Here is a 17,845-nt window from a genome sequence, read left to right on the forward strand (position 1 = left end):
GACTAAAAATGATTTTTTTCCATTATTAAATCAAGAATTTTCTGTAAAAAAAGAATATATATATATATATATATAAATACATACAGCCAAATGATTAATTGCCATTAGCTAGCTGTAAATTCTCAATTAATGTTTTCGTTTTATAGTCACTTAACATTTTATTTAAATAATTTTCCATGTAAATTAATAATCAAATGATTTGGTACATATAATAATATCTTTTTATAATTTATTTTGGAATAAAGTATTTAGAAATGTGATTTATTATATATATATATATATATATAAGTGGGTTTGTTTGTTTGTTTATGATTTAAAACCAACATTTAAATTATTCAGATTTTTTTTTCTAATTTTTTCAAATTTTAATATTTAAATTTTGTATATTATTTTATAAAAAGAATTACATCAAGGAAAATTGTACAATATATATTTTTCTTTTAAAAAAAATTAAAAGAAAACAAAGGGTATTTGACTTTTTATTTTTATATGTAAATGTTTAATTTAACTTTAAAAATTATAGTAATTTCTTACCAAATATTATATTAAAATATTATTTAAGCTATCAATTACTTTTTATTACCATTTTTCATACATTAAAATAAAAAAGAAATATATATATAATATAAAATATTTATTTTTTTTAGTACTACGAATACTCTTACAACTTACAATATATTAAAATAAAATTAAAAAATGGGTTTTCTTTTTTTCTCATTTGAATGTTAAATTAAATGAAATTTAGAAACACAGCAATTAAAAAATACACCAATTTTTTAAAACCCTAATTAAGGGATTGGAAAACAACAATTAAAATTGACTACAAAATCGAATCGATGACTATATGGTCACCGGTGGCCTGAGCGCCGCCGCAGCCTCCACCGCAAAACCGCCGCACGGCGTCAAAGCTCTCTCATTAAACCTACAAAACTCCGCAGCCACATTCCCGACCGTCGGATTAGATCTGCCCTCATCGCAGCCGTCCACCGCTTGCACGCGAGACTCACGTGATCTCGTAACCGCCGCACCGCCCTCATCTTCCTCACTCTCACCATCACCACCACCGCCGCCGCCGCCGAGCGGCACTAGATTCAGCACGAGGCGGCCGTCGCGGCGGAATGCTCGGACACAGTCGTGGCGCTCCATCGTCTCCTTTCTGATCACCAATCTCCCGTCGTCGGTGTAGTACTTTCTCATAACCCACGCCGCCGTCGCCGACGGAATCGGCGGCGGGAACTCCTTCTCCGCCGCGTCGGAAAAGCTCCTCCGGCGGCCGATCCTGTCTCCGCCGCACGGAGGCGCGTCGATTTCCGACCTTAGATCCGCGCAGCTCTCGACCCCCAAATAATCGTCGAAATCGAAGCTCCGCATTGATATATATATATATTAGAAAATTGTTGGTCTGTGGATTTGCATGGCGGCTGAGGTTTATTATATATATATAGAGAGAGAGAGAGGGGTAAATACACATGTATATATAGAGAGAGAGAGAGAAATGGAGTAGTGTGTGTATGTATTGGCGAGGGTTTCGGTGGAAGTTGCAGAGGGCATTGAAGAAGGAGAAACATGGTGAGTGACAGCTAAGGATTCAAAATCTAAATCCTTTTGGATAATTATTCTTTTTTTAATTATTATTATTTTAAAAAAATTACATATATATTTCATTCGTCTTAAATATTATTTTTAGTTTATTTTATTTTAAAATATTAATTTAATACTTCCTCGGTCCCAGATAAAATGGCCGTGTTACCGTAGGGGAATTTAGGTAAAATATTCTCTCTCTATTCCATAAATATAGTATTAATTGGGTTGGACACGAAATTTAAAAAATATTGATATTATATTGATAGTTAGTAAAAGTATGAATAAAAGATTTTTTTTTGCCTTTGCGAGTGTGTTAGTGTAAAAAATAGTGACTATTGTGTAATAAATAAAAAAAATAAGGGTAGTTTTATGGTGATATGATTATTTATGGAAATAAGACTATTGTTTTAAGACGGACAAAAATGGTAAACAACACTATTGTATTGGGACGGAGGGAGTAATTAATAAGTAATTAAAAGTATATTAATAAAAATAATTATTATTTAGCAAAAATAATTATAGATTAAGATTTAAGATAATTAAATAGTTTAATTAAAATTTAAAAAAATAAAATTAAAATATAATTAAAGTGTACAATAAAGTATTTCTAAAAAAATAAATAAAAAATTATGTGGGATAGAGGAAAATAAAAAATAAAAACAAATTATGTAGAACTGAGGAAGTATTATAATAAAATTATTTATATCAAAAGTAAAAATTTTAATAAAAATATATTATTTTATTTTATAAAATATCACATCAAAATATGATTTAAATTAAAATTCAAATCATCGCTTCAACTTAAATAAAAACCAAACAAACCTTTTATTTGGATGAATTAAATTTTTATTATTATTTCTTAAATATATTGTGAGCATATTTTTATTTTAAAAATATAAATTTATATTTTTTAATTGAAAATTATGTAATATATAAAAGAACAACAAAAATTTTTCTTTTATAATCTCTATATTCATTTTATTATTTCAGTTTAGCTCAATATATTTATTTTTTAATTTAATAAATATAATCATAGGAACAATATCTTTATATTTTCTCAAAAATTATAAATATATTATTATTTTATTTTTTTTTAATAATTTATCATCACTCCCTTTCTACTATATTTGCAGAGTGGTTATTTTTCAACCATCGAGCATTTATGGTGAAAGCATAATATATTATTTATTTTAGCATGAAAAATATTTTGACTTAGTATAATAAATATTATTTCCGTCCGGTTTCAAGGGTCTCATTTAGTATAATAAATACTATTTCCGTCCGGTTTCAAGAGTTTCATTTGCTTTTTACATATTGATATTTCAATATTAATTATTATATAAAAATGATAGTACAAATTAAGAAAAAATGACAAAATATTTCTATAAGTGTCTTATAATACTATTATAATGATATTTATACAAAAAATATATATATACAAATATAAGAATACAATTAATATTAAGTACAATGACGCAAAAAATAAATAAAATTTTTAAAACTGAACGAAAGTAATATATAATATTTTTTAAAATTTTTTTTAATATAATATATGACTTAATAATTTATATTTTAATTGGGTCAAGTATTGTGTATTGGAGCTACTCAGATTCATTGCATCTTTAGTTAGAGATGGACAAATCAAAATATTTTTGAAATTTAATCTGATTTTTTTTTCCCTACAAATTTTTTTTTTAAAAAAAAAAAAAAAAAAAAAAAAAAAAAAAAAAAAACACTATCATTACTACTATGCTTCTAGAAAGTAAAAAAATATATATATTTTTTTATTTATTTTAAGTAGAAGCCAAAATAATTTTTCAAAATCAATCCAAAAGCTATATACATATAAATGATTTGTTTGGTTGTAAATTGAAAATTAATTTGAAATTGGATGTAGATTTAAATAATTCTTTTGTTCCATAAGAATAGTTTTGTATTTTATTTATGTCCGTTTCAAAATAAAGATATTATTTTCTAATTTAGTAATTGTATAGATACTAATATAATAAATACATTTACAATTTTCAATATATTATACAAATATCATTACTTTTATACTGCACAGAGATATCTTTTTTACTGCAACCTATTATTAAAAATTCACGTGCAAAAAACAAATAATACTTTTAATTATATTTATAATTGTATGTAAAACTTTAAAAGCATGTCCAATAACATAAGTATGGAATCAAATAATATTCAAATTAAATATATATATATATATACAAAAATACTAAAAGTAATAATATACCAAAATGACGAACAAGTTATACCAAACAAAACTCATACTCTATTAATTAAAATAAATCAAAAAATTACAATACCATCGACAATTGTCACCAATATTGGCCTACAATTAACCATAAGATAAATATAAGATCAATAAATAAAATACTTATATAAAAATAATTCAAGATAATGGTTAAAATTCTATGCGAAGAAGATACCGACGAGTTTGAAATATCCGACGAAATTGATTGATGTACGAATTTACTATAAATATGATGGAGAACTTATTGATAAATGATACTCCCTCAGTCCCATAACTAGATATTCATTTGTTTTTTTCACGTAATTTTAGAAATATTAGTATTATATTTGAATGTAGTAGAAATAAATTAGAAATGACTAAAATAACCTTATTAGTATGTGTGATATAAAAATAATGACATTTATATAATATATTGTAAGTTGTAAGAGAATTCGTAATGTTAGGTAGATAGTATAGTTACTAAAAAAATGAAATGAATACTTTGTTATGGAACGGACTAAAATGAAAAAATTGATACTTTGTTATGATACGGATGAAATATTACTATTAACAAAAAAAATAAAAATTAAATAATATTTTCAAATCAAAATCATCATTATTCAGTCAAAATAATCTTTAATAAAAATATATTTCCATTCTTTTCCTATTTTATTATTTTCTCCAAATCAAATGTATTTATTTATTTTTCTTTTAATAAGAATATCTTCAAACTAAATATCAAAATATTTTTACTTTTTCTCATTATTCTTTTAATATCATTGTTGTCAATGGTAAAAAAAAAATTACATCTCACATCTATAAAATATTAATATATATATAAATCAACGTGTAAAAGTCAAATGAATACATATGACTCGATCAAAAACAAATATTTAAATTAAAATTCAAACCAAACAAACTCTACACTTTTTAAAATATATTATATTATTTATTTTTTTTATAAATATCAATTCAACAATTATTTCAAATAATAATAATCACCAAATAATTTTATAAAAATATTGAGAAATGGGAAGTGATTAAGCATATTCCTATTGGGTAATCATTGGGACAGTTCATGAATATGTAAATTGAAATTCAATAAAATTTTATTGAAAGAAATTTCTAAAATTAGAAAAAAGGGATTATTTAGTTTAACCTTTCATCTCACTATTTTATATGTATATATGGGAATTAATTTATTTTCATTTCCATTGTTAGATTAAAATTATTAGTTGTTTTTTTTATCAAATTAAATATATACATATATATATATATACTATATAGTATCCATATTCATTCATTTTAGGCTTAATTATACCCACTCAAACAATGTATATCCATCCATCTATATATATATATATTGTATGTATAAGTATAGATTTTGTTTGGTTTTAATTTGAAATTAGATCGATGATTTTGAATTTTAATTTAATTAGTATTTCAATATACTATCTCTCTGTCCCTTAATTTTTTTATTTTTTCATTTTCGTCCGTCCCATAACAAAGTATCCATTTCATTTTTTTTAATAACTGTACTATCTACCTAACATTACAAATATCCTTCTAATTTACAATATATTACACAAATGTCATTACTTTTATATCATACAATACTAATAAGGGCAATTTAGTCTTTTTACCTTTAATTCTACTACATTCCAATATAATACTAATATTTCTAAAACTTTGTGCAAAAAGTAAATGGATATATAGATATGAGACGGAGAGAGTAATATTTTACGAGAGAAATGCACCATTTTAATTTTTTTTAGTAGATTAAGGAATAATTGTATATTATTGGTTAGTGAAAAGTGTAATATGATTTTAACATTTTTGTCATTTGTATTTTATGTATATGCTGTGATGATATGTTTATAATTTATATATGTTATGAAAATTTCAGGAAATCAAGATGAAATAACAAGGACAAAAGAACACAAGAATTTAGTAACCCAGTTCGATCACGATGATCTACGTCTGGGGGCGCTGCCAAGCCAGGAATTTTACTATAAAGTACGCAGGCACATGTTAAAGTGAAAATACATGGATATTTATAGCGTAAGCCTTTGACAATAATATCCAAATCATATCTCTAAAATCTAAAATATAATATTCAAATCATATCCCTAGATTTTAGGATATAATCAGACTTCATATCCCAACAATCTCCCACTTGAAGACTGATTTCATCTTCCACTTCAACATACCTCATCCAATCTCCACTCCCCACCATTCGGTGTTCTGATTCGAATCATTCATTTACCTACAATTTTCAATGTCTCATCATCTACAAGATAGACAACACCAAAATTACCTGTGGTATAGGATTCCATGATTCTCGAATCACTGCATGAGTGGAATGACACTCGACCAAAATCCATGACTCCATTGGACTGGTGACGCTCAGAATCAGCGCATCGGATATCTCCTCCGTTGCGTTTGCTGAACCCTGATCCTTCTCCGTCGCCCTGCACTGTCGTTTCAAGTGCCCCTTGCAGTTCCAATATACCACCTGACTTGCATCTTCCTTGTCCTTATTCTTCGGCTTTAACTTTGACCATTATTGATCTTCACCCTTTCCTTTTGCCTCAAATCTAAATTCAATCGAAACATTCTCCCAAAGGGTTAGTCGAACCGCACTCATCGTCTTCCTGTTGATCTTCTTGTATTCGGCTTCATCCATGTCTTCGGATTTCTCCTTCAATACCGCATCTAGATCTTTACTATTCATGTAATCTTCTATATGCATATTTTAGAAATCGAAGTTCATACCATCGAATACCTTGACAACATGACGATCACCCATCTTGACTCCCACAAACAAACCTAAGGTTCACTTGATATGAGAGCACATCGGATATTCCGCTGCGTTTGCCGAAACCCTTATCCTTCCCTACCAACCTTGCACCGCCTATCACAAAGGGACTCGCTGCCTGACCTACCAGTCGGGACCGACCCAACACCGCCAGGAGACTTTCGACACAAGGCACCTCCGCAGGTCACAAGGGATTCCCACAACGATCCAACGTCCGATTCCTCTCAATCCACCCTATCAACGAACTAGGCTCTGATACCACTTGTTATGAAAATTTCAGGAAATCAAGATGAAATAACAAGGACAAAAGAACACAAGAATTTAGTAACCCAGTTCGATCACGATGATCTACGTCTGGGGGCGCTGCCAAGCCAGGAATTTTACTATAAAGTACGCAGGCACATGTTAAAGTGAAAATACATGGATATTTATAGCGTAAGCCTTTGACAATAATATCCAAATCATATCTCTAAAATCTAAAATATAATATTCAAATCATATCCTTAGATTTTAGGATATAATTATGCTTCATATCCCAACAATATAAAAATTAAAAGTATTTTAATATTAATTTACAATGACTTTTTTATGCATCTCCGTGGATAGCTCGTTGAGCCTGGTGCTGCCGTGCCACAAGGCACGACCATGGAAGTAATTAAAAAGAAAAATACTCGTCGAATAGCGGCGGCATATTATCACTTTTTTTTTAAAAAACAAAAAAACATCCGTTTAAGTTTTGCTTCTCTAGAGAAGATAAAAAGCTAAAAATGAAAGTGTTCACAACACATTCTGGTTTGATGCACGTATGTGCCTCTTGCGTTGATAGCAAAATCGAAATCATAAATATTTTTATTAATACAATAAAATAATACTCCTTCCGTCCCAAACAAGGTGCAACATTTGTTTTTGACACGAGTTTTTAGGTGGGTATTATTAAGTAGGATAATTTAGGTGATGTGATGGAGAGAGAAATATATATTTTATTTCTTTTATTTGTATGATGTGAATGGATAAAGTATGGGGTAGAGATTAAGTATAATTAATTATTTCCTATTTTGAAAATATTGCAAGTGTTTGGGACATACCAAAAAGAAAATGGTACAGAGTGTTTGGGTGATAGGGACTAATGTTTTTATCAATATCATCATACTCAAATTTGTTTTAAACTAATACATGTTGGTATTTTACTTTTTAGTATATAAAATTATATTTTATAATTTTAAAAATATTACTCCCTCCGTCTCGAATATTTTGTCCGTGTTACTATAGACATGTAAATTTAGAAAGGGTATAATTAGTAAATAATTAAAAACGTATTAGTAGAAATAATTATTTAATAATAAAAATAATTATAGATTAAGATTAAGATAATTGATTAGTATAATTAAAATTAAAAAAATTATAAATTAAATTTTAAAAATAAGATTAAAGTGTATAATTATTTTTTAAAAAAAAATGACAAAATAAGTGCGACAGACGAAAATAAAAAAGTGGATATGAGAAGTGAGACGGAAGGAGTACAATACATGTATTTAATTAATTTTTATTAAATGATGACTCTTTTTTTTTTTTTGTTAAAAGATGACTTCTTTTCTTAACTAAATTTATTCATTTAAATATACTTAATAAATATAAATAAATTTTTTATATTTTACATAGGATATATTAAAAAAAAATTATTTTTATTTTTCTCATCAATAAATAAATATATTTATTTATTTATATTATATAAAATTTTATTATTTACAAAATAATATTCATATTGTATATATTTTATTAAAATATAATATTTAAAATATCAATAACACTGCTCATATAAAAAATAATGAAATAATATCACAATTTATATGTCTAACTAAAGGGATCATCTGACCCAAATATGTAAGATCGGAATATAATTTTCACATCTATTCTCATAAATAAACTTGTAATGATTTGGGCCAACATAGATAAATCAAAGTTGGCTCAGAAAAATGCAAGAAGCCCAACTAGCAATTTATTATTATTTTTTATTTTTATTTGAGTTTACTTATTTATTTAAAATTTCAAAAATTTAATTATTAATTTTTTTTTAAATAATTTTATACTTTAATAAATAATAATTTTTTTATTTATCGTATTTTTATATTAAAATAATTTTAATTTTTATATTCAAATAAAATAACGTAATTAACGCGGACAACAAAAGGTACTAAAGTTTAAAACCAAAAAATAAATAAAAAATCCAAAGATTTCAAAATATATCCAAATGTAACCTAAATATAGCATCCTATTTTATTTACAATTATTTTATTACATATTGCATTATCATATTTGTCTTATTGTTAAAAACACCACCAAATAGTAATAATTAAATATATACATATTGTATATATATCTCAAATATTTGGCAATAAATAGTTAATAGGTATTCAAAGCGAAAGCAGTTTCTTCTTCGGCGAGCTAACACGATTGGTTGATTGATGGATAGATCGATCGATCCATTCAATTGATTGATTAGTTCTTGCAATCTCCTGCACAAATTTCACACAGTCAACGCATCTTCTTCCTGAATTCGAAACCCACAAAGTCGAAATTTCTTCTTTTTGTCTGGGTTTGATTGTTTCGATGGAGTTGTTCAACGAGGCTTCTCTGGTTAGTTTGTGTTGAAAACGGGCTTCGTTCGTATTATTTGCTCTGTATTTCGTGATTTTTCGAGCAAAGGTAGTTCTGTTCGGTTGTGATCTAGGGTTTTGTGTACGGTCGGGGTGTTTTGTGGCGATTAGGGTTTATTTTATTTTATTTCAAATTGAAGTGAAGATTTTAGGATTTTATTGTATACAGAGTGTTATTAGGGTTTTTGATTGATGGCTGTGGAGGAATTGGTTGAGCTTAAATTTAGGCTTGCTGATAGCACTGATATTGGACCGAGCAAGTATAAGACTAGTGCAACTGTGGCGTCGCTAAAGGAAAAGATTATTGCTCAATGGCCAAAAGGTTATCGATTTCTGTTTTGTTGATATACGTGTTTTGATGCTTTATTGACAATTTCTGCCCCGAAGTTGATCGTTTGCCTATTTGATTTGTTGTTTATCATTTTTCGTAATCTTGTTTTGACTTTTTGGCTATTTTTGTACTTGAAGTTTATGAACTAATATGTTGTATTCTTTGTTGATATATGTTTCTCTACTTTTGATTTTGGATGTGTTCCTTTGGATTTGGAATTTTTAGAATGGAAAATAGTAGTTCAATTTAATGTTGTTTAGGGGTAAGAAATGCATTATGAAATTGCCAAAAAAAGGAAAAAAGATAAAAAAATGTAAACAAAAACATTCAATTTCTGGCATAGAAAGCTAATCACCATTCACAAATGATTGGGAAACCAGGAGGTGTTTGCCAATCCCCGGATATTTTTTTACTTATTTTTTTATTGTTTATGCTCAGCGATGAGATTTGGTAACTATAGTTTGTCCTGTGAATAAGAATTGTCTCAGCAATTGACTTGATCTACATTGTTTTGTAGACAAGTGATTTTCGGTTTCTGTGTGCTGTAGTTAAGTTTGATGAATGAAATTGAGATTGGGATTTCACAGCATGCTTATAGTGTTCTTAGGTTCCATTATCTAACTTCATATCTGTTAATACTTGTGGATTGGTTGTAGCTATACTGGTGGAAAGAAATATACATAATGCATACTTGTTGCAAGTGTGTAAAGTAATATTGCATTTGGTATAAAAGGATTTGTTGAGTAAAAGAAAGAGAATACTGGAAAAATAAATATGAATAACTCGTTGATAAGAAGCTCCTGAAACTAAAACTGAAAGTAGATATAATGCATTTGAACCGAACACGTATTTCTCACATGAAAGTCAGTTAAGTAGCGAAAGAAGTTACAAACGTTGCATTCTTACGCTCTTCTGTTTGATCAGTTTCCACATTATATGTTTCTCCGATTGAGTTGCTATACTATTTTGATTTTATTTTCTTTCAATGCTCTTCTTTCTTCCTTAGTGTAAGTGGAGTGAAAAAGTTTTGAGTTTTTGAATTTCCTTTATGTTTTTCTTTTGTGCTGATATATTCTTTACCTCGCCAAATGTCTAACTAAAGTTTGAGTGAATATATATTAAGGTAAGTAGAACCCTCTCAATTTGGTTCAATAATAGCTGCCGTAAGTAATCTAATAGAGAAACTAATTTTGATTGATTTCATTTCTGAAATGAAAAAGTCTTTATCCCCTGTGTATCTTTCTTAATTGAGAGAAGAGTTCAAATTTATATGAAGTTATCTTAGAGGCTAGAGCGATGATAGTTCTAGTGAACCTAAGGGTGTGTTTCTTTTGGTTGAGATTGGAAAAATTTGGTTTGAGTTTGGTACTAAAATGATGTTTGATGTGATATTTTGTGAGGTAGAAAAGTGTATTTCTTTCGGGAAGTGCAGAATTCAAATAGTAAAACTTGGGAAAATTGATCTAAAGAAACAGACCCAAAAGTTCTTAACTTTGTCTCTTCTTATACTTTGATCTTCCTTTTCAATTAAAGAGAAAATATTGTTTAATGACAGCTCTCCTAATCTAGGAACTTTTTCGGTTGTATGTTTACTTTAAGGATGCTCAGGATTATTTTTTCTTTCACCTTGATGTGATCTTGAGAAGGAAAAATTAATAATTAACAAAAATGAAAATATAATATCCAATTTGAGAGGTTCCCTTCATCAAATTACAGGAGCTCTCGCGCCGTATGACATATTAGTAGATAATTTTATTCACTAATAAGATGATATCTTGCACAGAATATTTTGTCCTCCTTGTTAACCACCTTTATACTACAGACAAAGAAAACGGTCCTAAATCCATAAATGATATAAAGCTGATCAATGCGGGAAAGATACTGGAAAATAATATGACGGTTGCCGAATCACGAACTCCACTTAGTGAAGTTCCAGGAGGAGTCATCACAATGCATGCTATTGTGCGTCCGCCCCTTCCAGACAAGCATAAAGGTAATATTTGTTTACCCGTAAGCTCTATAGCCTTCAGCAACAGTGCCATTTTAGATGTTTTAAATTATACTCCCTCCGTGGAATGATCTGTTAGGTGGTATAATTTTAATAGTGTTTTTTTTTATTAAAAAAAAACAATTTTGCCCTTATTTTTTTGTTTGAAATGGTTTTGTAAATTGTATTTATAAAGGTGAAAAAGAAAAACTGTGTATATAGAAAATTATTCAAGGTCTAAGATTTTCTTGGACTCTTACTGAAGAACAGAACTTTAGCTTTTAATGAAGAACAAAACATTACTTAAAAGGCTCACATGTCATCTTTTCAGTGATCAAGAAACACTTTTCCATCTAGACTTGAACTTATTATTTCCTTTTTGTTCATTCTTTCTATTTTGTACTTGTTTAGTTTATGCGAGTATGTATTGGATGATTCTTTTTATGCTATCCAATCACATGTTTTCTTTAGTAGATGAAAATTCTTTGATTCGATGAAACATCTTGATTAATTCGCTAAATTATGAAATAGTTAATGTAGTTTAATCAATTAAAATAGTCCTAGATTATTATCTAATTGCATTATAGTAAGTGCGGTGTGTTTGGTTGTGTTCTGATGGTTTGGATTTGAAGTTCTATTAACGGAAAATATATGTTGGATAACTTGTATATGATGTTTTTAGAGAAAAAAATGTGTTTGGAAACACAAACAAACATAGTAATCTCTACCAGTTCTACTAAAGTTTTTGTGAACCGAACAATTTTATGAGACACTCCATTTTCCTTCCGAAGGATGCATTTTGTCCTTCGTATTTTTGTTTTTATTTTTTTTGTTTTTGGTTTTGATGTTTTTAAGCTGAAAATAATCGTTGGATGTAATGCTTTGTTTAGTATGCAGGAGTCAAATGTGATGCTTTAGTAGAAAAAATAGAAGATTAAATAGTAAAATTAAGGAAGGAAAAAAAGAACACAAAATGAGTCGGATGCTTTTGCTGCATGACACTCAAATTCTCTTCTGCAACTACTTACGCACCAACCTGTTGTACCGAATTGATCTTACCAAATTCTTCGACATTTCTTGTTAATTGCTTGATTTGTGCCTTTTGGATCTTCATAATTGCCGGCATTGTTGCAGATAAACTGCAGGACAAGTCCCGGAAAAAGGTGGGATGCTCGTGCACGATTATGTGAAGAGCCCTCAAACATGTTCGACCAAGTTGGGCTGCCTTAATCATTCTTTTGCGCTCTCTTGCTTCCCATTACGTTTGTTGCATTACAGGTGAATGAATTGTGCGGAGAATCATTAGTTACAAATGTTAATATATAGATTTCAAAAAGTGTCGAATGTGCCATAGGCTCGCCCGGTTGGTTTATTGCCATTTACGGCCTTTTTAACCTCGAGCCCTCTCGAAACACATATAGAGAACCAAACAGAAAAAAAAAAAAAAAAAAAAGAAAGAAAATTGCAGGGTAAACGATGACGACGTATTTGAATGTTCTCTGGTTGGAAACTTGGAAATGTTGTGTTTTCTGCTTTGATTTTTACCATACCTGTTGTAACGAGAGTGAATTCTCTGTTTTTATTGTTTCTATAAAATACACGTGGCAGCGATTTCATACCGGTTAATTTTTATCGATGTTTTGAAATGAATTGAAGCCGGTGCAGGTCGGAGAATATATTTGTTTTTTTTGCAGACAGGCGTTTGAGAGTGGATATGGTGTTGATGGATGAATTTTCGGACAGGAAAGCAGAGCCTCTAGTCTGTCTGATCCGCCACGGCGGCAGCAGCGGCATTGGCATTGGCATTGCTGAAAATGTTGCAGGTGGGAATGTTATGTTCTTTTCTATACCATGGAGTGTGAGTTTTACTTTTGACTTATAATCTTTTTTCTTCCGGAACTATAGTCGGAGTTGGTCACGAGATATCGTATTAATAATTGATAAAAAAAAGAAATGTGTGAAAGATTTTTTTGCTGTTATTAATGTCAAAAGTTTTTATAAAATTATTATTTTGAGACAAATAAAAATAATAAAAAAAAATATTAATACTATGTGAAAATGTATATATTTTGATAACCTTATTATTCAAGAATGTTTTGAATAAATTTTCGGCCAAATTTAATAGTATGTAAATTAGAGTGATATGAATTGTACTAGGTTAATCTTGTGGGGCAGGTATGATTAACGAAGGATGTATATATATATATTTAAAAATTTTGCACCCAATGTGAAGACAGCCTCAAAATATTTTGTTATGAGGCTAAGACAAATAAAACTGCTAAGTTTTGTTTTGCTTAGGTGAATCCATTTGTGTCGGCTTATACTTCACTCCAATCTCAAATATTACTCTAAAGAAAACAACAACAATAATAATAATACTAATATTTTTTAATTTGTTTTTATTTTATTATTCAATTATTGTAATATTTTATACATATATTATATTTTTTTAGAAACATTAAGGGTAAGGTTCTTTTGATGTAGTTTAGAAAATATTAGTTTAAGGTTGGTATTAAAATAATAATGTATGATGAAATATTTTGTGAAAAAAAAAATAAAAATACTCTCTTCGTCCCAAAAGAGTTGTCTTATTTTTTCATTTTCGTTCGTCTTAAATAATTGTCTTGTTTCTTTATTTAGTAATCACGGTCATCATTTTATAACAAAATTATTCATACTTTTTCAAATTACCTCTAATTATTATTTTAACATACTCTTTAAAAGCTTTCAAAAAGTATGAGTATTTTAGTCATTTATATTCTATTTTATATTCACTTTCAATTAAATATTATTATTCTTTAATTCTCATGCTAACTTTTCATAAGACATCTCTTTTGAGACGGAGAAAATATATATATATATATTTTTAAATGCAAAGTTCAAATAGTAAAAAATTACGTTTAAAGTTAAAGAAACAAACTTAAGTCTAAATTGTTATTCAAACTAAGACCTACAAAATAAAATTTCAAAATCAACAAATTGAATGAATAATAAAAAAACAAAAAACAAAAAAAAAAAACAAAATAAAACAAAACAAAAGCCCAATTAATACTCCACCATGGTTAAAGATATATATATATATATATATGGACTGGATTAGCTATTGATCGTTGCTGATTTGATCGAATCAGCCCTATGGTAATCAACATATAATTATATTATATTATATATAATTAAATAAATATATATTAGTTATATGTATAATATACGTGATTCACTCAAATTAAACGATCCACAACCATATATATATATATATATATATATATGTTCATGTCAATGAAATCTCAAAATCCCTTTGTCAAAAAAATGACAATGGGATCTTTCCCAAAGGTGCTTTCTTGCATAGACAACATTATTTCTCTCTTCTTCCTCAAAATTATTCCTCAAGCCCTAACCCTAACCATATTGTCCCTATGCATTTTATCCAAACACTACAACCACTTTAGGTGCACCTTTCACTACATGTCCATCATCAACAAAAACACCATTCTTTTGACCTATAGATCAACAACAGAGCCCACCACCACCACCTCCGACGGCAAATGTAGCATATGCTTGTCGAAGTTCAAGAATGGCGACGGGGTGAGACGAGTTATGGGTTGCGGGCATTCGTTCCACCACCGTTGTCTCGAGAAATGGTTGCTCGTGGGTCCACACGCGACGTGCCCGGTGTGCCGGAGAGTGGTTGTTCCGGTGGCGGCTGCAGCGGAGTATCGGGCGGCGCAGATTGAGCGGGAGAAGATTGGGATCGTCGAAAAGGAGATGGCGAGCATCTTGTTGAATTGTTTGTGTCGCCGGAGGTGTAACGGGTGCTTTTGGAGCCAGATTGTTTAAAAGAATAAATATCGATATATTTTTTATTTAAAATATTATACTCTCTCTTATCTAATTGTATGTTCATTGCTTTGATATAAGTTTTTATAAATTTTATAGAAAAAATTGTATTTTTTACTAAAAAAAAAAATGAGAATAAATTTAGATGACAATCGAATAAGAAAAATGATAATAAATTTGGATGATAGAAAGAGTATCTAGTATTTATTTTTATTTCAAAATTACAATTTTTGTGATTGTAGTTTTAATTTAATGTTTTTTTTATAAAATATAGTTGTTTTTTAATTAAATTAAGTAAAAAAATTAGTATTACTATATTTTTAAAATTTTGGTAATTGAATCATGATATGTTTAAGATTTGTAGCGTTTACTTGTGCTTTAATTTTGAACTTTCGATGCAAATTGTAATTGAAGCAATAAATAAATAAGCAAACAATTAAGTGGAAAGTAAATTGCTATATGCATTACCTCAATTTATTAGTGCTTTTATTTTTCTATATATTCCATTATTCTCATTAAAAATATTTTTAAAAATAATAAAAATTATCTACTCAAACCATTCTAAGACTTTGTTCTTTTACAAAAACAATTTAATATATTTTTTAAGAAAATTAATATATTGCACATTCTTACTATTTTTATATTATTTATATAATTGTTTGATATTTGACTACCATCAAAATTATCACTATTCTTATGATGTGTTTATTTGAGAATTTGAATTTTGAGTTAAGATTTGAATAGTAAAAATTTTAAATTTGAATAGTTGTACGATGTGATATTTTGAATGTAAAATTAATTTTTAATGTAATATAAGTAATAAAAAATAAATATTTAATTAATATTTTTTATAAAAAAATTGAATGAATAGTATAATATCGAAAAATCCCCAAACAAACACACCCTTAGTAAATTGTAAATGATGTGGCCATTAAAGCACCAACGAAACAAGGTAAGTGTATTTCCAATTTTACCCTTCATCTAAATCGGATACTACCCTAAATATTATCGGTCTTTTTAGTCAATTTCTAAGTAAAACTATTCAGCTAATGTAACACAGCCACGTGTCCTCCCGTTATCTCCTCCAGATAAGATGCACTATCCTTCTCCACAATCACCCAATCCTACTTCAAATCGTGACCGTCCGTCCCTTCAATCTCACTCAATCCTAACCGTCCATTTCCATCCAAAACTACCCTCCTTCACCTTCCCCACGCATTCCCCATTTTCCCTTTTCCCCAAATCCACCGCCGATAAAAATGTCCTCTGCTGCCGCTGCCGCCGCCGCTGCGCTTCAGCAATCGCCAATCGCGTTCCGGTCCCGCTCGCCGCCGTCTTCGAAGCTCCAGTCGAAACCGATCTCCTCAAAACTCTCCCTCACATCGAACCTCAAACTCCAAAAACTCACCGTCAAGCCTCTCCGGCGGATCCGCAGCCGCGGATCCTCCGGCGCGAGAATGGCGGACTCCGCCGCCGGAAGCTACGCGAACGCGCTGGCGGAGGTTGCGAAATCGAACAACACACTTGAGCAAACCGCGGCGGACGTCGAGAAAATCGAGCAGTTGTTCTCCGACGAGGCGGTTCAGAACTTCTTCAACGATCCGACGGTCGTCGACGAGAAGAAGCGCGAGGTGTTGGACGAGGTTGTGCAAGCGTCGGCGCTGCAGCCGCACGTGGCGAATTTCCTGAACATTCTGGTGGATATGAAGCGGATAGATCTGGTGAAGGAGATCGTGAAGGAGTTCGAGGCGGCGTACAATAAATTGACGGAGACGGAGGTGGCGGTGGTGACGTCGGTGGTGCAGCTGGAGCAGGAGCACCTGGCGCAGATAGCTAAGAAGGTCCAGATGCTGACCGGCGCGAAAAACGTGAGGATAAAGACGGCTATCGAGCCGGCTCTGGTAGCCGGCTTCACTATTAGGTACGGGAATTCCGGCTCGAAGCTGATTGATATGAGCGTGAAGAAGCAGCTGGAGGAGATCGCGGCTCAGCTCGATCTCGGGGACATCCAATTGGCTGTATGAATTCGATCTTTTTGTTTTTGTTTTTATTTTAAATTGGGAATTATAATTTGAATTATATATGTATGTGTATGTATATGAATTTGTGTGTTTTTTTGAGGGAATTTTATTTTACACACACTGCTTATATAGTTATAGTTTTCATCTTGTTTATGGAGGAAGGATATTATTTCAATTTCTTAAGTGTTTGATTGATTTTTTCATTATTATTATTTCTTAAAATTTAATTTGATATTTTATACCTCTTTATATATCAATTTACTAATCAAAATAAAAATATTTATTACCTCAAATTTCAATTTAAAATTCAAATATAAACTCCGCATATTTTTATTACATAAATTATGAAATTAATATAAAATTGA

At 29.5% G+C, this 17,845-nt stretch overlaps 3 protein-coding genes across 3 annotated transcripts; 2 read left to right on the forward strand and 1 right to left on the reverse strand.

Moving 5' to 3' along the window:
* Positions 1-683: 683 nt before the first annotated feature.
* Positions 684-1,498, reverse strand: LOC127248300 (uncharacterized). Its single transcript, XM_051270575.1, has one exon. The coding sequence runs from the start codon at positions 1,369-1,371 to the stop codon at positions 841-843; it is 531 nt and encodes a 176-aa protein (XP_051126532.1). The 5' UTR covers positions 1,372-1,498; the 3' UTR covers positions 684-840.
* Positions 1,499-9,049: 7,551 nt separating this feature from the next.
* Positions 9,050-13,087, forward strand: LOC127248274 (membrane-anchored ubiquitin-fold protein 6-like). The gene is made up of 4 exons (XM_051270548.1): positions 9,050-9,287; positions 9,477-9,629; positions 11,461-11,631; positions 12,760-13,087. The coding sequence occupies exons 2-4, from the start codon at positions 9,500-9,502 to the stop codon at positions 12,813-12,815; spliced, it is 357 nt and encodes a 118-aa protein (XP_051126505.1). The 5' UTR covers positions 9,050-9,287; positions 9,477-9,499; the 3' UTR covers positions 12,816-13,087.
* A 3,574-nt stretch (positions 13,088-16,661) lies between these two features.
* Positions 16,662-17,596, forward strand: LOC127248354 (ATP synthase delta chain, chloroplastic). The gene has a single exon (XM_051270646.1). The coding sequence runs from the start codon at positions 16,719-16,721 to the stop codon at positions 17,481-17,483; it is 765 nt and encodes a 254-aa protein (XP_051126603.1). The 5' UTR covers positions 16,662-16,718; the 3' UTR covers positions 17,484-17,596.
* The last annotated feature ends 249 nt before the right edge of the window (positions 17,597-17,845 follow it).

The sequence above is a fragment of the Andrographis paniculata genome, unplaced genomic scaffold, assembly GCF_009805555.1.
Source record: "Andrographis paniculata isolate CXL003 unplaced genomic scaffold, ASM980555v1 Contig33END, whole genome shotgun sequence".
NCBI classification, from domain to species: domain Eukaryota; kingdom Viridiplantae; phylum Streptophyta; class Magnoliopsida; order Lamiales; family Acanthaceae; genus Andrographis; species Andrographis paniculata.